Source organism: Ascaphus truei, chromosome 3 (assembly GCF_040206685.1).
Source record: "Ascaphus truei isolate aAscTru1 chromosome 3, aAscTru1.hap1, whole genome shotgun sequence".
NCBI classification, from domain to species: Eukaryota; Metazoa; Chordata; class Amphibia; order Anura; family Ascaphidae; genus Ascaphus; species Ascaphus truei.
The window spans coordinates 206681314-206706867 of record NC_134485.1 but is presented as its reverse complement, the minus strand read 5'-3'; the positions used below and the strand labels follow the sequence as shown (position 1 = coordinate 206706867).

The 25554-nt window shown below is 42.8% G+C and overlaps 1 protein-coding gene across 2 annotated transcripts in view; it reads right to left on the bottom strand.

Annotated features, from left to right (window-relative positions):
- The window catches only part of CASTOR2 (cytosolic arginine sensor for mTORC1 subunit 2), a 256646-nt gene extending 239657 nt beyond the window's left edge, over positions 1–16989 (bottom strand). Inside the window, exons 1-2 of one of the 2 annotated variants that reach the window (XM_075589965.1) lie at positions 16596–16989; positions 14394–14454 (exon numbers count right to left, since the gene is read on the bottom strand). In XM_075589965.1, the coding sequence (XP_075446080.1) occupies positions 14394–14395 (2 nt within the window). In that variant the 5' untranslated portion in view covers positions 14396–14454; positions 16596–16989. The remainder of the gene's footprint in view (positions 1–14393; positions 14455–16595) is intronic. The other variant, XM_075589962.1, reaches the window with a different exon arrangement.
- Between the last annotated feature and the right edge of the window lie 8565 nt (positions 16990–25554).

The following is a 25554-nucleotide window of genomic DNA, read 5'->3' as shown; positions in this document are numbered from 1 at the left end:
AAAGACTTTGGTTTTCGGCCAGAGCCTACTCACCCAGGTCGTTTTCTCTCCGAAGAGAGATGGTGACTAGCCGTGCATCACTGCATCTCCTCCGCACACACAAACACAAAGTGCTATGTGTAAAGTGGGTACACTGCTACAGCGACCATAGCATAACACCAAGTGCTCTAGGTCTGTGCCGGAGCAGCCCAGCCCTGATGGGCCAGGCGGGTTAAAAAATTCCGTCCTCCCCTAGCCAGACGGCCCATGAATGACGTAAATCCGTAGAATCAAGGGTCCAATGCTGGGAACTGTTCCATGTACCATTGTGCAGCTGCGAAAGGGCATAACCTTGCTCCCAGTGAGCCTCACACAGACAGTACTGTAATAAGAACAACCACCCCCCCCACTGTGACTTCTCCAGCTGGGGTGCATGGATTCAAGACATCTTGGGCTCATCCCACCTCTTGACCAGGCCGGAGGACCAAATGTGTGCCACTGTCCATCCTACTCCTACCACAGGAAGGATAGACACTACACTTGATCTTAGCAAAGGGATCCCTTGCTGCAGTGGAAGCACTGTATGCCAAGTGATAATGGTGAAAAAGGCAGAGTTTCAGACCTGTCTAAGACATGTGAATGTTCTCACAAGTGATCTTTTTATTTGATAGATATAGATAAATAAATTAAAAATGCCGGGTGCACTCAAACATAAGACAATATGAAAAAAATAAAACAGAAAATATATATACTTAATACTTAGCAGAGATAGAGGTGTACGCAGAAGGACAGGGAACACCAACCAGTCCAGGATATACACAGCAAAAAAAGGGGTCCGCAGCACTCTCAGATAGACAACAGTAGTTTAATGAAACATCAGGCAACCAATATAATCCAGAGCAACGTACGTTTCGGACCGACAAGGTCCTTTCTCAAGCTCACAGTTACATTATATATAATTGAAGCAGAGAGTCTCTGGAGCTGAACCCGGTTAATGTCAGCTCTGGAAGCAGGGATCCCCAGAGATTCTTACCTCTAAATTTGGTGCCAGTAGCAGTTCTCCTCGGCTATAGAAAGCTGCAGTGTCAGAGCTTTAAACCCCTGCTTCCTCGGCTCATACCGGCACAAACTCTGGAAGTAGGGGGGTGGGGGTGTACGGAGCTGAAATTAATGTTATTCAGCTCCGGAGACCTCCTGCTTCAATCATATATAAAAACATTTTTTACATTTGCAGGCTTGGATTACTGCATTAAACTTCTTTATTCATTTTCTATTTTGAAATATTCCCCCAAAAATGTTTATGTTCGCATACCTCCATCTTAGACAGTTTAAGTAAGAAATCTAGAAAGGTGCTAGTAATTTATGTTTTAATAAGCAAAATATAGCTCAAACTCAGTATAGCTCATTGTTGGAAACTGATGGCAGATGCAAAAGATAAAAAACAAAAGAACAGGGCGCACAACGCAAAAGATACCTGCAAAAAAAGGCTGAATATCTTTTAGAAAGGAAAGGTATACAGGGATATACCAAATAAGTAAACATGGGAAGGATGTTAATCCAGAAAGAAATCTGATTTACTGTACATTATTGGAGTCAGGAAGGAATGTGTTCCCTTTAGGAGACTGCATTGGGCAATGTTTCCCTGGGATTTTATGTTTGCTTTCCTCTGGACCAATATACTGTAAACACAAATAAAAGGATGAGTATCTGTCATCTAAATTTAACATAGGTTGAACTCGATGGACATGTCTTTTTTTAAAACTCATTTACTATGTAACTAGGTTGTTCCCCTGACGTACAGGAAATTCCCCGGATAGAAGAGGCGAGCACATAATGGATCGAGGGTACACCCTGCAAACTGGGGACCCAATATGACTTCAGTGTTAGGGCAGGAAATAGAAAAGCCGACATTGCGGTTACCTATTAGTGACCCTTGCAGCCATGTTTGTCACACACACATACACACACATATACACACACACACACACACACACACACACACACACACACACAAGCTCAGAGAAACGAGAAGGATATATTGTAAATAGCCTTCGATATATATTATGATTCACACAAAAAAGGCTGCTGCTTTAAATGTAGTGCGTTGGACCCCGTTACTTTACACTCTGTCCACTTGCAAAGTGCAAGGGATCAACCAAACTTGTAACAATGGGAGACCTACAGAGACTCTGCTCTTGGCTTTTTAAACAGCAAGTTAATTTGCCTCCCTGTGCAACTGCCACCCACAACAGTGATTGTAAGTTCTTCATGGTAGATATTTATTGTGACTGTAAAGTTCTATGGATATTATTGTGTAGCCTGTCAGCACTATAAAAATAAGTACAGTATTATTAATTGTACAGCTGTACCAATACTGGCTATGTCTTCAGAAGAAAAGCTATGGAATAAAATTGACTTCAGAGCATAGCCTTTTGGGTTCGTAGGGTGTGCTGCTGTTTTTAATGTTATTTGTTTGATTTCATGAAAAAGAAATTGCAACTTTGTCAATACACTACATTCTATTATTCTTGGAGCTGGCTGCAAGACAGCAGTCACATTACCATATTAAGCAGATGAGAGTTTGCAAAACAGACTAGAGACTATGCAAGGTGCATTCAAACCAAGAGACTATTTTATTTTTAAAGCAGCGGTTCCTCATACTTGGGGTTGTGTCATCCCTCTTACCAGAACTGTGAGGTTTCTCTGGGGAACGGATTATCTCCTGTCACCGGGATCCTCCCACTACTAGCACAAACTTTGTGAATCAGGGAATCAAAATGTCAACTGCTTCCATCAGCACCAAGAAGTGAGTGGAATATCACTATGGCATGTGGCCTTCCCATCACATACATTAGATGGACACGGACAGCGACCATCTCTTCCACTGGGACTTCCCTGGTGCATATTTCTTCAACCAGGGCAGGAGTTCTCACCTCCACTCCTCCCCTCCCCAGTCAGTTTTAAGGCTCCCCCTCTCCCCAGTCAGTTTTAAGGATATCCCTGCTCAATAAGTGGCTCAGTCGAAGGCTGATTGAGCCACCTGTTTTGAAACACGGATATCCTAAAAACCTGTAAGGGAGGTCTAGAGGCCCGGAGTTGAGAACCTCTGAACTAGGGGATCTCCAATGATAACGAAGCAGCAATTCAGTCCAACAGGACTCCTCGCTCAGGAAGGAGCATTTAAAATAATTCTACTTTTGGCAGGACTGTTGCTTTAAAGCTGCCATTTCCCCTGGCATTTTTTTCATTTCCTAAAGATTTATTCAGCATACTGTACAGCAACAGGGTTTTTTTTTTCTACATCAATGATTTGTTAACTGCAAGTTTTATTCCTGAAAAATTAGCTGAAAACAAAGTTAACATGGTCGCTAAACCCCTCCTACTTTGTGGCACTGCTGCACTTCAAACAGCCTTATCAGAGATGCTCGAGATCAGACACGACTGAAAAATCTCTCTTACTTCTGGAAAACAGCACAGTGCTGTGGGAATAAGTGGAATCGGTTACAAGAAACATAAAAAACATAGTCTGATGAGATAGCCTTATCCACATGATATGTACCTTAAGAATCCTTCTCCACATGATATGTACCTTAAGAATCCTTCTAAGTATCTGGTTAATGACATTTTAAAATAACATAAGTACTGCAAATACTGCAACCAGATTTCCTGGGGCCCAGGACTAGAATTTTGACCGGGATCCCACCACGTGTTAGTGGCCTTGTGAGCCCCACCCCTCCATCCACACACTCAGAAGCCACCTCCTCTATTTAGTGTGTGACACGCTAGCTCGTGGCGTGCGGGTCACGCGAGCGTGTGGCATGCATCAGCGATTCCGTGTGTCTCACAGTGCACACATCATTGCATGCGGTGAGCGCGCGTCAGAGTGTGTGCGTGCACGTGCCACAGGGTGTGTGCATGTGTGTGCACGTCACAGGGCGTATGTCAGTGCTTGTGTACACGCACACGTCAATGTGCTTCACAGTGCACCCAAATGACAGTGTCTCAGTGTGTGCGCTCGTGCGTCACAGTGTGCACAGTCATCACAGTGAGTGTATGTCACAGATACACACTGCCACAAAAACGCAGAAGGGCGGGAGCTGCTTAATGCTGGCTCCTAAGTCATTATTATTTTTGTGCATCCCTGGATTTAGTATATGTGACCAAAAGGAAAACCGTGTCTATTGTTGATGACACAGGAATAATAGATTAAATAACATCATCGGGCCCATGTACTAAGTGTCGCAAACTGGGGGGTTCTTTTGGGTGCAAAATGTATGGAATTCTCGACCTCTGCTATCTGCGTCAAACATACGTTTTTTGGAGATGCACAAAAATGGACTGCGATAGGTGAACAGATGTTAATAGTATGTACTTAAAAAAATATATATATTTCTGTATGCCAAAAAAGTTGACTGTGCTCAAACTCGTCTGCCAAATTGTACGTGGTGTAAACCTTAAAAAGTCTGGTTTATATTGTTAGAGCACAATTAAGTTGGTATATACTGTATCAACCAAAAGTTTTTGGGATGCATACAACAACATTTATTATTTGCACACTTTGGCTATTATAAATATTGTTACCCTAATCATTTCTATTAACTAACACTAGTTATACAAAAAATAAACACAAATGTTTGCATTTAAATTGCATTAATACATACATGACACAATGCAACAAAACGAATGGCAAACAACGAACAATGCATCATATGCATACATTCGACGAACGTTTTACGATGGTTTGTACTACTTTTGAGCACTAAAATTGATGGAGAATAAAGATTCAAAGGTGATCTTAGTACTAAGACCCCATTATGTCTCCTATTTCCTTCCACTGTATTCAGCATGAAAAGTTCTCAAAATGGCAAAGCTAAATAATAATAGATGTATTAATGGTTAAACATTCTAAAAATGTGCCAATGACATTTCTTTTTACCTTTGCAAGGACAGATTGGATTGCTGCTTTATAAACAGGTTATGTTTCTGACGTACTCTCTCGGTACAAACAGCCTTTTATTGCGACTGCTCATGGTATCCTTGATAGTCACAGAATGACATACAGTATGGAATGCTGCAATTTATAATGTCAACTCGCTGTTAAAGCCACACAGGCAGACACTCATCTTTCCACTAAAAGGTGAAAATCCACTTACAGTAGCCAATTTTTTTGTGCAAATTATTTTTATCCTGGTCGTGCTCTTCATGACTAAATCCTACAGTAGTTTTCCGTTTTGAGGACACTTGGAGATGAGCCCCCATTCTACTGGGATTAGTATATATTACAAGTAGAGACAGCCCACTTCACAAAGGCATGGGCCCCAAGGCCAGTGTGAGCCCCCCCCCCCCCACACCTTAGTTTCCCCCCATTCTGTGGTACTTACCGAATTGCCTCTCTCTGCCGGCTGCTGCAGAGTTAAACTCAGGGGAAGGAGCTAGTGACATGTTAGGGATGGAGGGTATATGTAGGAAGTGCGCTGGGCCTCTTTTCACGCTGCCCGCCGGAGGTGTGAAAATCCCTGCTGTGCTGCAGTGCAGCCTGCCCGATGGGGCTATGCATAGCGGCTTCCCTGTCTGTGGGAGCCGCTTCCCAGCAGCAAATGGCTGAAAGTGCCAGCGAGCAGGGCAGCTGCTCCCCGGTGCAGCAGTAAGAGGAGGAGAGTGGCCAGGGAGCCCCCAATAATGGGACGTGTGTATGTATATATAATAAAAATTTTTTTTTTTAAATAAACGCTACTGCACGTCTGCTGGATTTTGCATCCAGACAGCATGATCCTTGCCCAGCTGGGGGGCTCACAGGGCAGACAGAGAGCTAGTGTGGGATATAGGGGGATCAAGGACAGTGGTCAAGTGAAGCCTGTGAGCAAAACCCTTCTGGTTACATATCCAGATATAAGATAATAAAAAGGAGGAAGGCCGAGGTCCCGCTTCCTCAGTCAGCGCGCCCGCACTGCATGCAGGCGGCGCGCTCAAAGGCAATTGACCGCTACCTGCGGTCCTGCGGGAGCTGGGGCGTGGTTTGAGCGGAGGGTCCATTCGTCCCCCCCACACACACATCTTAAGTTGTGTCAGTAAGAGCTCCTGTCCCTCCCTGCCTCCCCTCACCAAGCCTGCTCATGTGAGCCTGCCTCCAGACAGCTCCGTAGTTCCCCTCCTCATTGGCTGACTGCCGCAACACGTGACGCGTCAGCACGGCAAACCACCAGGTGCTTGCAGCTCCAGCGGGCTGACGCGTCACAGCGCGCAGTCAGCCCTGTCGGAAGGCGGCAGCGGGGACCAGCACACTTGGGGCACACGCGCATGCACCGCCCATCGCAGCGGGCCTCAGCCTAAGACAGGCTTCAAATAAAGGACACGCAGAATCTATGATTTGAGAAATATGACAATATGATACAACACTTTATGCCTCTATAGTTATGGGCTATACTTGTAATATTGCTAAATAAAGAATCAAGGTGCCATATTATTTACTCCCAGGGGCATGATATGCAAGAATATATAGGCTTTATTCACTGAAATGTTCACATGGTAATATTCAGTAGTGTTATATCTCAGTATGATGCAGTTGCATCTGCATGCAGAACTTTATCTGTCTGGCGAAAGGTTTACACAAAATGGCTGCTTTGACAATCTCACTATATTGTCTTTTGGCTCCATCCCTTATTTACATTTTGACCACTGGGTCAGTGTGTAGTTGGACTACATTTATTAATCAGGCATTGGAGTTGTGGTTTTGTTTTAAGCACACAAATGAATGCCACTTCATCTCTGACAGGGACAGGGAGAGGAAGGGAAACAGCATGAACTGCATACACAAACTTTGTTTAAATCAGCGGTGCGCAAACTGGGGGGGCGCGGGGTTTACAGAGGCCCCACGCGCTTCCCGAAGGCACTTAAATTAAGTGCCGGGGATGCGGCGAAGGCCTCTATAAACTGCACTTACCTTGGCTCCGGTGGCTTCTTAGACGTGACGGCATGGCAACGCGGCGAGGTCGTGTGACGTCGAGGTAAGAGGGGTGGGGGCGCAGAGAGAGAGGAACTGCTGGCAGGGGGATGCAGGGGAAAAAGTTTGTGCTCCCCTGCATTACAGTATTGTTGGCGAGACAAGGGTCCCGTGGTTTAAGATGTGCAGTCTGAGTTGTAGCTGATAGCACTGTAGTGTAAGGCCTCGACCAGAGTGGTGCTGAGCGGGCGCGTGCGCTCACGCGCCTGCTAGGCGTTCAGCCGCTTTCCGAGCAAGCAAAATTGATTTTGCTGCTCCCAAGCGCGTCACGTGAGTGGTTCGCCCCAATAAGGGCGAACCAGCTGTGTCGTTGGGGCCGCGCCCCCAGACGCACGCACCTAGCCGGCCAGGAAAAGCACAGCCGAGCAGGGCGCAGCGCTGGAACGCCATTGTGCCGTTTCCACCCTGGACGAGGTCCAAGGCTGCGCTTAGTGCCGGCGACGTCGCGTCAAAACAAATGCATTGTCGCCGTAGTCAGCGCTTATAGTGCATGCGACGGCGCGACCAAATCTGGTAGTCACTGTTATTTGATTTTTTCAGCTACGGTCTCCCCTTCTGGCCAATCGGAGTGCTTCGCCGTCCCTCTGCCTTCCCCCTTTCTGACATCACTGGCCATGTTGCCAGCGACCTCGCCTAAACTTTAAATACAACTATCTGGACAATACTACAACCAGAGGTATACTCCATCCCTCAATGAGCAGCCATTTTATCTTTTTTGTTTCAACATTGTCCCTCATTGCGCTGACATGAGGCAGATATTCTGCAATATGCCACAGTCCTGAATTTACAGTTAAGGGAAGGGATGTTAACAAGGTCTCTCACAGGAAAAGTAGAGGCAGTGCTATAGAGCTAATTTGCTCAGAATGTTTTGGCTTATGACCCCTTTTCATGCATAATATCCAAATACAATTTTACTAACCGCCAGGTTGGATTCCGGAGAAAGACGAGATCTGGTAAATCTATTTTAGTGAGGAAGCCCCATGCTAAGAGCTGGTGATATTAATGCAAGTCCTAGAGTGAAATAACATGGTTATTAAATTAGCTGCGCTTTTAAATGAGGGAAGTGAGTGGCCATTTTGTTTTAGTTATTTTTTCAATGAGGCAAGCAACAATAAACGAGAAGCTGCAGGTAACATGGCTGAGCAGTATAAACAGGGGTAAGCAAACTTTTCAGTACGCGTCCCCCTGCCTGCACTCCCCCTTCTTACCTTGTCTTATGCGTCAAATAACCCTGCGGCGTAATTTGACGGTGCTTTGCCAAAGACAAGGTAAGGGAAGTTGCAGAGGCCTCACGCGATCCCCTGGCAATTAGATGCCTTGGGAAAGAGCGCGGGCTTCTGTAACAGCCACATCCCCCCTGGAAAATCGTGCGCCCCCCAGTTTACGCACCCCTGGTATAAGGCACAGGATTTAGGCTCAAGTCGCTCAGGAGGCGTGGATTTGAAGCCCACCCCTGCCATTAGCAAGGAGGTACTAAGCATATCAATCAAGTCCAGTACAATATGGGTACTTACAGACGTGGGAAAATACAACGTGATGAGTAGAGCACAAGGCTTTTAAAACATTAAGCAGTGAAGGGAACCTGGCTGGCTAAATTGCCTGGACCATTTCAACTCTAAATTGGAGTTCGTCAAAGCTCTTACTTCAAGCCAATAGTAATCTTTGCTTCCGGCTGGGAAAAATTTTGTAAGAAACACAAGGGTATTTAAGAAATTATAGACCTCATTGTACAATACATTCCATTACAGAAAACACAAAACCAAACATTTTTGACTCCCTAAAAGTCAGCATTTATTAAGGCTTGTGACAGAGGGGGTTAACACTGTCAGTTACACATTTATTGGGGTACAAAGAGGCAATGAGTGGCTGACACACCACTGGGGATAAGTGTGTGGCTCATAGAACTGGTTGGCAGTGTTGAACCAGACAAGTGGAGGTAAAAGATGGTTCAATCGCAGAGGGGAGAAGAAAAAAAAATTGCCCTAAATTAGTTGTCTGACACTGACTAACAAAAGCTCTGCCTTGGTTGAGTTGTGTTTTTGCCTCATTCCTGAATTGTAACATCACAATATGACAGAAGAAGATTCAGTGTTTAGATCCCTATACCTGAATACGGGGAGCTATGAAGGGTTATTATGGCAGCAGTTTATATACTTCGGAGTCACCCATTGATCCAATTATGGTGTATTAATACAGAAATGTAAAAAATAGCAAAAATCAGGTATAGGAACCATGGGGATAATATCAGAAGGGAAGATATTCGTTTCAGGCCTATAATCTGTTAGATGACAGGAAAACATGGGTTATTCCGAGATGGCAAGATTGGTGGGTACCCCCCTTTTTTAGGGTAAGTCTCAAAGGAGCCGGGAGCGTTTGGGCTGTACACGCAATTGGTGAAAATTAGGCACTTCTGAACATTTTCATTAACAGACAGAGGCCCCTTGTGCGGTTAGCGCTTTGCTAGGCATCGATATAGATACTGGGGACAAGTTATAGGATATAGTGAAGCTGAGCATGCTGTGGGCCATGATGACATCAGGTTTGAGGGTAAAAAATTGGGCGCTTAACACGCTCCAGTCTCTGGTGGGCCATTTGGTGGTCACGGTGCAGATTTTCCCTAGGGGGCAGGCTCTCTCTATACAGCTAGCCATGGCATCTTATGGTGTTAGATTACTGAATAATTTCATACACACGTGAAAAGGCCCCAAGGAGGATTTATGAAGGGCACGTTTTAACTGCCGATCAATTGGAATGCAAGACTGCGTGGGATGGAGACTTGCAACTGTTCGACGCATTGGGGGCATTCTTTGCAGGGCTTTACGGGCGGGCGACTGGTGTGCAAGACAATAGCAGGGTTTTATTAAGACACCATGGTATGTGTGGAACTGGCTGGGGGTAGTGGCCATTGACATAACAGACATCGGATAGCAGGTACAGGCGTGTTATTTCTTTAGTTCTCGTACGGAGCAGAGAGGCGTCGCGTGGGATTGTCTAGTCTTCTACTAGCTACGTGATATTCTTGTTGCACTTTATGGCAAATATTCAATATGTGGTGAAGTTTCAACCCTGTGCTTGGACGGTTTTAGTCCCATTCCACTGGGAAAGCCTGCTGGGAGTCTGCAGTTTCTCAGTATATTAGTGGACTGCTACCTATGAAGTGGGTTCAGTTTTCTGTATAAATACATACACAATTATACTTTGAAGTAATGTGCCTGTATATTTGCACTACAGCAGTGACGTGATTGTCCCTCAATTAAAGAGGAACAATAAGTAACACACAAACATTTTCCAAGTCTCCTAACAATCTAAAAATAATGCTGGTTCTATTATACATGGAACAAAAACAAGTATTGGGTGCTCGGTGAGAAAGCACACTTTAAACACCAGGACTGCATTATGGCTAATTTTATGTTACTCTGGTTAACATATCAGTGGCTATTTTATGAATTTGAGATTCTAGTGGGTTTATTGAGGTTCTATGGTTGAATGAGGCAAATTGAGGCCTGTGCCTCAAGCTCAACGTTTGCATCGAGTTCCAGAGTTATAATTCTCATCTGAACAGATAAAGGAGACATCAAGGGGACTTTCACTTTGCCTGTAATGTCTAAGGGCTGTGCTTTACATAAAATGGATAGATAGGATAGATAGGATAGATAGGATAGATAGGATAGATAGGATAGATAGGATAGATAGGATAGATAGGATAGATACACACACTTAAAAGTCAAACACCTCATACATTTCCAGATTCTGGGGCCTATGCAGAGAGCAGCGAATTTTAAAAATGGCGAATTTAGTAAAAAGTAGCTTTTTTGGAGAGTTTTATTCTCCATATGCAGAAAAGTGCGAATTCTGCTATGTTTAACATGAATGCGTGTGGCGAGTTTAAATTGGCGAGATGCGCGCTTCAGAAACGTGTAAAAACAAATTCGCGCCTTTTTTTTCCCATTGCAATGGCCGCGAGCGGCAGCTTCTTGCCAATTTTTTCTGGCGAGGCAAAAAGGAGACAATCGCGCCATTTTATTGGCGCGAACAGCCGCTAGATGCCGTTCGCGGCTCTCTGCATTAGGATATTTTTAAAACTGGCGAGATTGAGGTTCTCGCCAGCCGCGAGGCGAGTTTTACAAATAGAAAATAAAAATTGGCGCGTTTTTCGGAACTCGCCATTTTCTGCTGTTTTCTGCGCGATTTTCTCCAAAAAATGACGAATTTCGAAATAGCGCTGCTCTCTGCATAGGCCCCTCTGTTTCTATTGGCTCTAGTTTGGACAGAGTCTTAAAAACATAGCTCCACCAAAAACTGCATTCATCCAGTTAAAAATACAGTAGTAATGAATGTAGGTACAGGCATACCCCGCATTAACGTATGCAATGGGACCGGAGCATGTATGTAAAGCGAAAATGTACTTATAGTGAAGCACAACCTTTTCCCACTTATCGATGCATGTACTGTACTGCAATCGTCATATACGTGCAGAACTGATGTAAATAACGCATTTGTAACAGGCTCTATAGTCTCCCCGCTTGCGCACAGCTTCGGTACAGGTAGGGAGCCGGTATTGCTGTTCAGGACGTGATGACAGGCGCATGCGTGAGCTGCCGTTTGCCTATTGAGCGAGATGTACTTACTCGCGAGTGTACTTAAAGTGAGTGTACTTAAACCGGGGTATGCCTTTATGTGACTAAACTACACCCGTAACATGACATGACATAACATTCCTTTTTCGCTTTATTACTGTAATTGTAACAAATAAACATCAGAACTTTTTGACAACACAAGCTACACATAAGCACTGGGCCTACAGTATTTGCCCTAATTAAACATGTAAAGTTGCAGTCCCACTTAGTCCAATAGTGAAGTCACAATAAAAGCAATAGTCATGCAATATGCTACATCACAGTGCGCAAACTGGGGGGTATGGGCGGTTACAGAGGTCCCGAGGCCTCTGTAACTCACTTACCAGTTCTCTGCCGGGTCGTCGGCGACCCGTCACCAAGGCAACGCAGGTCAAATGAGGCGGCGGGGTCATGTGACATGACCCGCAACGTCATTTGATGCCGAGTCATTAGAGGGGGGAGGGGGGGGGGCGCGGCTCAAGAAGTTTGCGCACCCCTGTGCTATATTGCTGCTTCTGAATCCTGGAGTGGATTTTAATCCAGTTCATTTGAGTGGAACTGAACTCTTCTGTACAAGGAAGTGGGTTAACATCATATATGATAAGGGCCCATGAGTCCGACAACAATGTAAGCCGGATACTACTTTTAAGTGTAATTGGGCGTAGTTGGCACAGCTGATGTTGGCCCCCACATTTGCAACTTAGTTGGCATGTTGTCGCATTATGTGTGCACCGGTGTCCGAGACAGACTGCCACTCACATAGAAAATAGAGAAAACACTAAATCTACTGCTTGAGAGTGTATGTGTGTATAATATATCTATATCTATAACACACACAAATATATATTATATTTTTTAAGTTATGGTGGGTGAAAAAGGCAACAAGAAACCTCCACCGTATTGCATATAGCAAATTTACACACATTTGCTATATGCAATACGTGGAGGCTTCTTGTTGCCTTTTTCACCCACCATAATTTAAAACGTCATGGTAAACCCTACAGTCTTGAAAATGCAAAGCCATCAGTATAACCAACTTCACACTGATGATACCCATTAAGGTTGAAACATGTCTGTGAATTGTTTCTCTGGCTTTGCATCTGATTCCCATGCTGTGCTTTTAAAGCTGTGTTAACAGCTAGCATTAGCTTATATGGGCTCCATATAACAATGGTTTTTCAGACAAAAGGTGACACATTATGTGCTCATTTGCATGTCATTTCCCAGAATCCTTTGCTGCAGTAGAAGCGTTGTGTGCTGGGTGATAATGGTGAAAGGCAGGGTTGCAGACCTGTTTAAGATATGGAAATATTACTGTATGCTCATTTGCATGTCTTAAACAGGTCTGCAACCCTGCCTTTCACCTTTATCACACAGCGCTTCCACTGCAGCATGGGATTCTGGGAAATGACATGCAAATGAGCACACAGTGCCACCTTTTGCTTCAAAACCATTTAACATGGTCCCCTATACGTTTAAGCTTGCTGCATTTCACAGCGTGGGTTAAGATGCATAGCCAGTTAACCCACCCACAGACAGCTGTTTCGACCTTAATGGGTCTCCTCAGTGTGGGGTTGGTTATACAGGCTTTGCAAAATGAAGAAGGGATAAGCTTTCGCACTGATCTCTTCTTCCGGTGGCGTTACAATAAATAAAGCAGGCAAAGGTTTACTTAAAAACAGTGTCTCTTGGAATGTTATCTGTGCTTCTCCCTCCCCCGTGTGTAGATGCAATTTATGACCTCAGGTGTTAAATAGTCCCTGAATGTTAGTGATGTAGAGTATATGTACGTGTATATTACTCTATTTAATTCCATCCCTATATACCAATAGCGACCACATAGTATCTGCACAGATTTTTAGTAATGCAACACCCTCTCACATTTCCACACCTACCCACACCATTGATATATACTCCCACTCCACACACACCTCTTGTAAAGCGCTGTATACACTGTGGGCTCTTCATTCATACACACACACACACACCTAACATTCAGGGACTATTTAACACCTCAAGTCATAAATCGCATCTACACAGGGGGAGGGATAAGCACAGATAACATTCCACAATACACTGTTTTTAAGTAAACCCTTGCCTGCTTCATTCATTGCAACACCGTTGGAAGAGATCAGTGTATCTCGAAAGCTTGCACAAATAAAAGCATTTCGTTAGCCACAGAACGGTATCATATATATAATATATATATATATATATATATATATATATATATATATATATATATATATTTATTTTTATTCGTCTAAAACAATGAAAACAGGACAACAACAAATGGCAGTATAAATGACTCCTGTTAATATGTATGGACAAATACTTATGCAATGCTATGGAGAATTTTGGAAAGATGCCATCAAGTTTAAGAGGTACATTTTACCACTTGTATGAGCGCTTAAATCTCTACAGCTCCGTACACAACAGGGTATGTGCCCCCAGCCAAGGCCTAACTAAAGCAGTATGTATTTGCTTTATACTGAAAAACATTACCGACTGATTTCATTAGAAGCGGAGACGCTGTACCTAAACAAAAGTGCTTCAGTAATTTCAAAGTTGCAGTTATTGGGGGCATGCGAAGCATACTTTTATATCAGCTGCAAATATATTACTGCACAATATCTCTTCACTACAATGGCACAATGGCAAACAACTAAAAGGGTTATACAATAAAGTGTAATACAAGGATAACAACGGGAATATAAAAAGGTAATAAAAATGGGAGCGTAATACATTTTATTGGATTAACAAATTATTGGTACAATGATAGGTATCATAATACCTACATTTTCTTGCTTTTTATTATTTTTCACGCTTGAATGTTAGGTCGTTCACCCCAAAGAAATCCTGTAATAAATGGTATTGTGCACAGGTTATCCATTTGACAATCTACCATCTATCCTCTTTGTTGTCCCAAAGTCCGAAATGGCTATTATCTGTCCTTGGCCAAGCAAGATATCTCAAAAGCTTGTAAAGTCCCAAGATTATCAACAGATATCGTCGTACACATGGGTGAAGGGGTGGCACAGAGACACAAAGATGCAAGGAGGGAGGCCACCCTGTGCACACAAAGACATCTTATCTAAGCAATATAAATGGAACAATAACAACATGTAAGTTGACTGCTTAATTATTACCTCCAGACAAGGTATACAATAGTATGGTGGCTGTTTATCAAGGTCTTTGTTTGCAAAACTGAGGCCAAAAAAAAAAAAACTGTTTACAGAAAATTTTAAATACCCACTTAATTTTGGTGGTTTTTACATTTGTTATTTTTGTCCACATCAGTTCGGCAGCCACAAGACTTTAATAAACAGTCCCCATCAATACTCTCCAAACTGGGTGGCAGATGGTCAATCTTAGCACAATAAGTATTTTCTTATCCATTAAAAGGGTGCACAAAAAAAGGCTTCATAACCAGCAAGTTTCCCCTTTTTACTTCTATGAATGTACATTAGATGCGTTCATGTTTTAAAAGTAGGCCCCGAAATCTCAGAGGCAGCTTTACTATACAAACATCCACTTTTTCTCTTTTACCCCTGATGCTTCATAAACATTCATTAATACAGACATGCAGCAATAGCATCAGAAACGGAAGTGATGGAAAGCAGAAAAACTAAAAGGGAACATTACACTTATTTATAGGTGCAGAAAAGGTGCATCATAATTTAGACTTTTTTTTTTGCAACAAATAAGACTCATTGCACATTGCAAATGCACTCACTTCATTTAGAAATCTACCGGGCACTGGAGTGAATAGGTTTACCATTTATTACTGAATAATGAAATTAACTATTTCAGTCCAGACAGGTTGACTGACTGCCCTTTCAGTCATTAGCAGAGCTGCAGGCGGTCACATACCTAATTTCCACACATGGGATTTAGACAGTGGGATCCCTCAGTGCACAGGGGTAGAAAGTAAACAAGGGTCTGGAATAAATTACTTTGCACACAATAGCACTGCTGAACCACTGGGGAAACAGCCATCCAAATAACATCTCGGCACATTTCAACAGCCCAGGATAAGGCTGCCACTCCCCCTCATCAAAACCAAGCCATTGTTTCAAAGGGACCACTTATCCTATATGCAAACTTTATCCATGTGTTTGCTTTTTTCCAATGCAGCCCTGGTCACCTCGTGTCTCCAATAATTGGAACAAGGATTCATAACCTTTATTTAAAAAAACAGCAGAGCTAAAATAGTTAGGAGCCCTAATACACCCCCCTCCCCCCGTAGCAGAGCAGCTATATGTAACCGAAGGCCTCCAAAACAAAAATTTGCAGCATCAAAAATGCATAAATAATCCTGTTCCTTTCCATCCTGTGTTTACTGCACATTGTACCGATATCCTTAAATAACAAGGACACAGATGAAGGATTAAGGGCTACATGGTGCCCCATAAGGGTCACCACCCATGGGGGCTGGAACTGGGGGGGCTACATCCCCCCCCCCATGTATACATTTTTATTTTATGTTAATGTATGTTACTGATTTTGTATGTGCAGCAGCACCACCACCACCCCAAAGATAGTTCCTGCACTCCTGGGGTTACCCATCAAGACACCAGCTTGAAACAATATGCCATTGAAACCCAAAGCACACAGATTTTGCCTGAAATAACCAAGGACTCCTGCTTCCAGCTCTGCCTTTGTGTGTGCACAGATCGATAGCTCGCCTATTACAGATTCATATACACTTACACTGGAAATACTTTATTTTCTGTACAAAAACAACACCTGTTCCATTCATTCAGCGCCTGCATGCGATCCCCCTAATGAATAGCCCCTAATGACAACCACATTAGGGAAAACAGCGATCTCTACAGAAGAAAATAAAAAAAAAACACAACAAGCCAATGACATGAAGTTGGGTTATTTTTGTGTGTGTGATCCCCCCCCCCCCCTTACAGTGCAAAGGCATCAGCCAGAGAAACTGATCCAATGCATGGGGTTGTGCTCTAGCACTGCCCGTGCACACACTCACTTACCTTGTTTTGGATGATAAAAAAGCAAGTTTGATTAATCCATAGGTAAACAGCTGTATGTTTTCCTTGGCTATACTCGCTACTTTTAGCCTGTGCTCTAGAATATGCAGTTCCATCTTTTTCTTCTTCTCATTTGTAGTTCATCTATGTCAATATAATTGTTGTTGTTGTTGTGTTTTTTTGGTCTTGATTGCAGATTTTTTTTTTTTTTTTTTTTTTTTTTAAAGCCGGTCAGGGGTAGCTGCAGGGATGAAAGGAGCAGAAAATAAAGAAAATTGGGTATTTTAAAAGCGTTGAGAGGAGAAACTGGGGAGGGGACGAGGGGGGCTGAATGAGTTCAGGAAGACTCGAGCAGCAGAGGCTCCAGAGTGCAAAAAGCAGCTGGTGCTACACTGTAACAAACAACTTGCCACTCAAGCCGCGCCTCACTGCGCATGCGCCTAAGCGCTACGGCATGCTGGGAAATGTAGTCCTCCGGAGGATGAAGACTGGGTCATACTGCATAGTTATAATAATATATTTGATATCTGTTACTGTCACTTCTAAAGGATTTTTTTTATTTTTTTGCATTGGGGAAAATTGACTCAGATATGGTGATTTAGAGGTAATTGGGCTGCATTACCAATTATCTGATCAATAACATATTGATTTGAAATTTTTCCTGTACATTTCTTTCTTTCTACTCCTGTTCTTGTATTTTCTTATGAAATATATTATGAGTAGACATTTAGATGAAATCTGTGAGGTTTTGAAAGCTTTGTACATGCTAGTGCTCTTATGAGGATGTTATTACATTTAGTCTTGTCACCCATTAAAAGATATGACAACGACTAAAGTATTATCCAATTAGGTTTTATATTTGATTGCATCTATAAATGATTGTTGTATTATAATATTATTCCTTTATCACACCATCCTTCATGTGCAAGAGTTGCCGCATTCTGTGCTAAACTTAGTGCTAGCCTTCAACAAAAGTAGTGTGTGCTGTATATTCTGTATGAGCTTTTGTTGTGATCCTTATACTTGACCTGTGTGGCCTAGAATGTTAAAAAATAAATAACTACGTTGTATACAAATGTCAACATTTTGAGCGAATATGATAATGATAGAGAAGATATTAATGGTTGATTGCTTTCATTCTGTTAAACTCCATTCATTGTATGTTGCCAAGTGCATTTGTCAAACAGCCAGGAAAAGTGGTATTGTACTTACCTGCAAGGGAGCACCTTTGAACAAGGAAGCAAAGCTATGTAGATATTGATTTTTTTTTATGTCTCCATGTCTCTTATAGCATGAATACAACATAACATATATACTGTATATATATTTAATTGATATTTAATGAACATGTAGGATTGTAAATGAAAAAACATAGTACTACTCTGTACCTACTGGTACTATCACACTTTAACCACTGTGAGACTTCAGCCTCAGGCTACTGGCTTTCAAACAGAGAAAGTACAGTAGGGACACTCAGTATAATGGATGAAGTTCATTGAAAAAACACGTAGAAAAAAAAAAGAGAAGAAACCTATGGCGCAAAGAGAAAATAGAACAGTGCAATCCAGTTGGAAAAATATGTGCTACCCCACTCCAAAGTAATAAACTCACAAAATGATTTATTTGTTCAAGCATGGTATTTTGAAAGCAATAAACTCCTGGAAACTCCCCCACTCCGTTATTCCTCCATAAAACGCCTCTCTCTCTCCTCATGTAGGCTCAAAGGAAGAGAAAACATCGGATTTTTTTCTCTTAGGTGAGAATAACAGTACCTAGGCTGCAGGGAAAGTATTAGAGATATTTTTTTTCACATGAAGTATTTATTAATTGTAACGGTGTTTCCCCCCTCCCCCCCCCCAATCGCAGATAGGGGCCATCACAGGGTGTGTGTGGTCATACCTGCTGGTAACAAGAGGGCTGAGTCATCCGTGATGACTTTGGGACACAGGATCAGGCTTCTGGGGTCCATACCCCAGATAATACTTAGCAGTGCAGAGTCTCCATCTGCCATAGGCTCCAGGGATGTATGGAGATAATCTCCCATGGTGAAACTTGTACTCTCCTCCCCAGTTAGATCACACACCAGGCCGGGGGTATATTGCAAAAAGGAACGGTTTATTACTACACACTTTGCAGTAATACAACAGCTATACAGCAGTCTTCTGCCAGATACACTCTCCTTAGATAAGCTCTCACTGGAGATGGTCCCTGGACTGTCACTACAGGCCAAGGGCACCCGCAGCCGTCCTAAGTCTTACCAACCTCCCTAGCGGAGGCAGAGGTATAATCACACGCCCCCCATAGGGAAGAGCACATGGGTAGGCCCCAATCTCAGTCACCCACTAGTGTGACCTGCCTTCCTCAGAGGGAAGGAACAACCTCCAAATTTAGGGCAGTCCTGTCCTTAAGTACAGCCAGAAGCCGGGCACCCCGTTGTCCCAGCTACAGCAGGATGTACCATCCCCTGCTGTCACTCAAGTGCAGTACCAAAGGTGAAGGGGAAAAACCCCATACCAACTACTGGCAAGAATGTAAATACCAGGGTTTACTGCCAGCCCATTCGGTAGAATAGTAGCCAGGGGGTACCCTGCTACATAATGATATTGTATTCTTTTTTATTTCATGTGTAACCCCTCCTTGCCTGGCTCAAAAGGAGTTGTTGCAGTGAGGTAGTGTGGAAATGTGCAGATGTTGGAGCACACACCTTCTAGAATGTGGAAGTGGCTAAACTTCTGTTAAACTATTTCGGAACAAATATTGGTAAGGTCACCACTTTGCAACAACCCATAATATTTAACCCTTTACCTGAATATAGTAATCCCAGTAGGACGGTTACATATGCATTGATCACTTTCATTGTATTGAGAAGCGCAGTTCTGAAATTTGTCCTGTACATTGAAAAACAGCACCTGGCTGGGGCAAACACTGTGATGGTGGGTAACTAGCTAACTTCTTTAGAAACAGCTGACCAGGTACCCTGATTTCCAATGTTTATATGCCTAGTAAAATTATTATTATATATATATATACTAATATTATTATATTACCTAAAAAAAACAGGCCCAAAATAAAACACATTACATAGAAAATCAACACATTAGAAATGCCAATAAACCAATTGATTGGCACAGTGGCACATCATGCCCATATGATATGGGCATGATTTAACACTATGACAGTCAATGGTCAACCTAAAAAATAAACAACAATATCCAATGCAATAAAAACAATCACCAAATAAACAACAATAAACAAGTAAACACAACAAAATTACCATCATTCAATAAAGCAACTACCAAATAAACACCAGAATTACACATTAAAATACCCCCAAAAACATCAATAAAAGAAAACTCCAAATAAACACCATTATTAAAAGTCAAAAGACCAAAAATAAACCACAATTAAAAAGCAAACACAAAAAACCCCAGAAATAAACAATTGAAAACACAACAAAAAAATGCCATATTTCAAAATCAAAACATAAAATAAATAGCATAAATATTAAAAGCAACCAACTAAAATGCATTTAAAAGAAATAAAGGCAAGCGTTTGCCAAAAAATACATTGCTTGTCACTGTATGTATGTATAGCCCTAAAGGGGCACACATAAATACATTGGTAATCAATGGGCAATGAAAACATACAAATAATAATAAAAAAAAAAAACAATGAAAAAACCTGCATAATTAAAATAACATACATTCAAAGTTTTTCTTACCTTTTAGATGTCTCCACCCTCCGATTCCCGGGGTCTCAGGAAGCTCTCGAACAAAGCCAGGATCCTCCACAGCCATGGTCCTCAGGTAAAGTTAAAATTTCAAAGTCCTTTTCTCCTTTCGTTCTTCTTTCTTTATCTTCATCTGTGAATTGTAATCCAATTGGGAGTCTTCTTTCTTCTTCTTTATCTTCATCGTCATCGGTACTGGCATCACACGTCCATTGGGGGGGGGGGGGGGGGTGGAGGGGAGGTGTTGCCTCTTCAGATCCTTGCCTTCAAATGAGACTGCATGCATATGGCCTGTAATCTCACATTTGAGTGAGAAATGGTTCCCACGCCATCTGATTGGCTGGGATAACCATGTAATGTTTTTATTTGGTAGTGACATCATGTAAAGGGAGTGAAGCCAGCCAATCAGAAAGGCTGTGCTTCCTTTCCCTTTAAGATGACGTCACCAAAACCAAGATGGCTGCCGTCACATGTTACTTCAACCAATCAGATTGTGAGATGTATATCCACAATCTGATTGGTTGTTTGAAACCATGTGACAGAGTAAATTTTTGGAAAGGATGTGACATCACTCCCTTTATGGTGCCGGTATGGGGTGCAGGATCCCAGTACAGGATTTAAATCCCCCGGTCACATGATGCGGGAGATTTAAAAGCATAGGGGATACCGACACCCCATAACGGGTCCTGTATCTCAGGAAGAAGGGGGTCTCCGAGGCTGAAACCAATGCGGTTCAGCTCATGAGACCCCCTGCTCATGTACAGTACACTATTATCAAAATCAATTTTTTTATTGCACCATCGCCTGTAAGGGCTGTGCATCGAGACGCAGCGTCTCCATGCAGTTCTTACGGGCTGTAGTATTTTCTATAGGATTTATAGCGCGATAGTACCGATACAAAAAACAGGTCGGACAACAGTGCATTTTTTTATCAGCCTTAAAAAATGGTCTTCATTTCTTAGTGAATCCCATTTTTGGCTTCATGTCTTACAGCGTGATAAATAAATGCATAGACGGGTGAAAATTCACTGATTTTATCACTGTTTAGTGAATACGCCCCTGTGTGTGAGAATGTTCCTCTTAATGTTACTCAAATGCTCTATAATACCAGTTCTGATCGGTTTGATGGTTCTTCCTACTGTACATATTGGAGGCGTATGGGCACTCCAATAAATAGACTACAAAATCAGACTTACAATTCCAAAAAGGGCTATCTGTCGCCCATATAAGCATCCGGAGCCTGCTGCCCAAACTGGACGAACTAAGGGCATGGTGCCTTATGCATAAACCCAAAGCCATCGTTCTTACAGAAACATGTCTATCCCCTAAAACCCCTGATGCAAATATTGCCATTCAGGGATACTCCATTTTTAGGAGAGATAGGTCAAAGAGAGGAGGAGAGGTGTTATTTTATATTGCAGACACATTACAATTTACACTGTTAAATTGCCCACCAAGCCCACCCTCTTTTGAAATTCTAGTTGGCAAAATCTGCCTCCCCTTTTCTAAGCCCATCTTGCTTGCTGGCATCTACCGCCCCCCTAAAGCCCCTCTACAATCCCTGACTGATATCACCCAATTTCTTGGCTCCATTTCCTCTCTGAATGAGAAGAGTGATCTGCTAGTTCTTGGGGATTTCAACTTCAATTGGCTTGACCCTAAAAACCACAAAATCCAGATACAACTCAAGTCACTTAACCTATCGCAACTCATTTCCCAACCCACATTTCCCTGAAATCGCATAACCATTCCTTGCTAGACTGGACTCTCCTCAAACCCCAGCAGAATCCAATCCTCTGGCATCCTTCCTGATATTTTCAGTGACCATGCAATAGTGTACTGTGTAAGAAAAATTAAACCGCCCCATTCAAGCCCTAAAGTTCTCCTCACTAGAACATTTAAAAACTTTAACCCACAACAGTTTCTGGATGACCTTACCAACTGCCCATGGCACAGAATCGATTTAATTCCCGACCCTGATTCTGCGCTCGACTATTTCCAATCCGAGTTCTTAACACTCTGCGATACCCATGCTCCACTACGCAAAATAAGGGTACGGGGGGCCCACCTTCCATGGGTTACACCTGACCTTATAGCACTCTACCAGTTCAGGGATGCCTTGTGGAAAAGCTACAAAGTAACTGGCACTACCAAGGATCTCAATCACTACAGATGCATGCGCAACATGTGCACAAGGCAAACAAGGCATGCAAAAGCACAATATTACTCTGACAATCTCCACCAGAATACATCAAACCCAGCTAACTTCTGGAAGGTTATCAACAATATATTCCAGCCTCCTAACCATTAACAACCAAGTAATATCACTAAGGGGGATAGTACTCTGACAAACCCCACTGACATTGCAAATGCATTCAATGATTACTTTGTGGGGTGTGCCACTAACTTATTAGCGAAACGCAGCCTAAACCACAAACCTGAATCTCATCCTGGGAGTACCCCTACAGTCCCACCCCCTCCCAACACTGCCCACAATTTTCAATTTGGCCCAGTATCTGAAGAGGAGATTATACAAGCGCTCCTCAAACTAAAACTAAGCAGCCAATGTGGACCCGACTTACTACAATCTAGGTTCCTACGACTTGGTGCCCCAGCCATTGCCAAACCAATTGCGTCCATAGTCAACTCTATCCTGTCTGCAGGCCATATCCCTAAAACCTGGAAAACTGCCAGAGTTGTCCCAATCTTCAAAAGTGGGGACAAAAACACTGTCTCAAACTACAGGCCAATCTCACTTCTCCCAATTCTATCCAATGTCATGGAAAAATGTGTCCACTCCCAATTAAGCGATTTCTATAGCAAGACAAATTTCCCTAGCCAATTCCAATCTGGGTTTCGTCCCAAACACTCCACCGTAACTACCCTGCTAAAAGTTTGCAATGAAATCCAGTGTGGAATGGAACGGGGACAACTCACTGGTGCAGTATTCCTAGATTTTGCAAAGGCTTTTGACACAGTTGATCATGCTATCCTGCTTAACAAACTCCAGAGCTCTGGAATAGGGAAACATGCTTTAAACTGGTTTCAGTCCTACCTATCAGGAAGATCCCAACATGTGTCCATCTCAGGCTCTAACTCCAACCCCCTGGATATCACCTGTGGTGTCCCGCAAGGCTCTGTTCTGGGGCCCCTACTCTTCTCAGTGTTCATTAATGATCTTCCCACAGCTTTTAAGGAAGCCTCAATACACATGTATGCAGATGACACAATCCTATATGCACACAGCCATAGCCTCTCTGACCTTCAACACATACTTCAGTCTGACTTTTTGAGACTCGAAAACTGGATTTCTCAAAACAAACTGTTTTTAAACACTGACAAGACTGTAACAATGGTATTTAGGACCAAGACTAAATTTGTAAAGCTTCCAGTGACTGAGCTCCTGATTAGAACCAACGCTAATACCACCCTAACACCTGTCACTAGTTTTAAATACCTGGGCTTATGGTTTGACTCCCACTTAACATTCGGGATGCACATTGATACCCATTGATAACCAAGACCTATGCCAAACTAGGGGTACTTTACAGGAACAAATCCTCCCTAAGTCTCCTGGTCAGAAAGCGTATCACACAGCAGATGCTAATGCCAATTATTGACTATGGAGACATAGTATATGGCTCGGCTCCTCAAACCCACCTTAGCAAACTTGACACCCTCTACAATTCAATTTGTCGTTTTGTTCTCCAATGCAACTACAACACACATCACTGCGAAATGCTCAAAGAACTAGATTGGTCAACACTAGTGTCTAGGCGCAAAGTTCACCTTTCCTGTCTTGGCTTTAAATTCTTCATGGGCAAGCTACCCAGCTACCTGAACAAGCTCCTCACCCCTACCACTTGCAGCACTTATCACCTGAGATCAGACTCCAAAAGACTATTCATGGTCAGAAAGTGTGTTACACATAGAATAGACATATTCAACAACACATTGCAGGAGGTTTTGGGGCCAAAATGTAGCTGGTGGGTAGTGGTCACAGCATGGGGCAGGGCTTTGGTCTTAGCTGAGGAGTCAGTGGGACTTCTGGGTGGCAGAACCAGATTGGGATGCAAATGTAATGGAGGTGTACACAGTGTACACCACAGGGCCGGCTGTAGGCTTTGCGGGGCCCAAGGCGGCATGCTAGCAGTGGGGCCCCCCCTGTGAAAAAGTTAATGGGATTTCCCTGGAGGAGCGACCCTCTTCCGGCAGCATCACGGCGTCATGTTTTCACGGTCACATGTGATGTCACGGTGACATGGCAATGCGTCATCATATGGCATTGTGGCGTCATTTGACATCGGTCACCATGGCAAAGCAATGCTACAGGAGGTGGCCCACTCTGGAGAAGGCTAGATCCCCCTCTTTCAAAGAAGAAAACAAACCACACCCAACTCTCGTGAGAAGTGGTCTTGCTGGTCCGGGAGCCCGACACTCCCTCTGCTCCCTCCTCCTGTCCGCCCGACCAGGCGAGGGAGCTGGAGGAGGGAAGGCCCATGTACATTTTATTCATTTTTCTCATATAACCATCTACACAGTTTATTTGGGGGTTACTATATACACTCCGCCATTGTTTCACACATTTGCCTATGCAGGACCCATAATCAGATAAGTATATCTTTCTGAGTCATCTTAATAACTTGTGATACGACACTACTACTATTCATGCAGTTTTAGAGTTCATACAATTGGGTCTTTTTATCCCCTCTTTCTCTGGAGGGGATAATGTCTCTCTTTTTGCTATGTAAAGGGATGCAAACTATACAAAAATAACATGACTAGATTATTATAATAATGATTTGTAGCCCTCACCTTGACAAAGGCTGTATCATACAGCCGAAACTTGTACCGTTTGGCACAATACATTTTGCATAACCTAAATTTGTGTGACTGTATCACTCCTTATCTACATTGTTTATGTATCATGAATTTAGTAAACTATAGAAACAAAAAACTGCATTAGTTTGTGTATATTCTATTTTATGTTGTATGTCTTGAATATTTCCTTCCAGTTAATTATACACAGCATGTAGTATAACCTAGTATTGGGTTTTAATTTTTTATTGAATAGGGTTTTCATTTTAGACATAATCTCTTGGGGCTTTGCAACCTTTGCCCTAAATTCAACACAGAAAAGAAGAACGAGAGGAGCAGAACTTTAACAAAATGATTTAAACAGTGACTCATGTTTGGGAAACACAAAGATGTGTTATCTGATTCTTGCTGCAA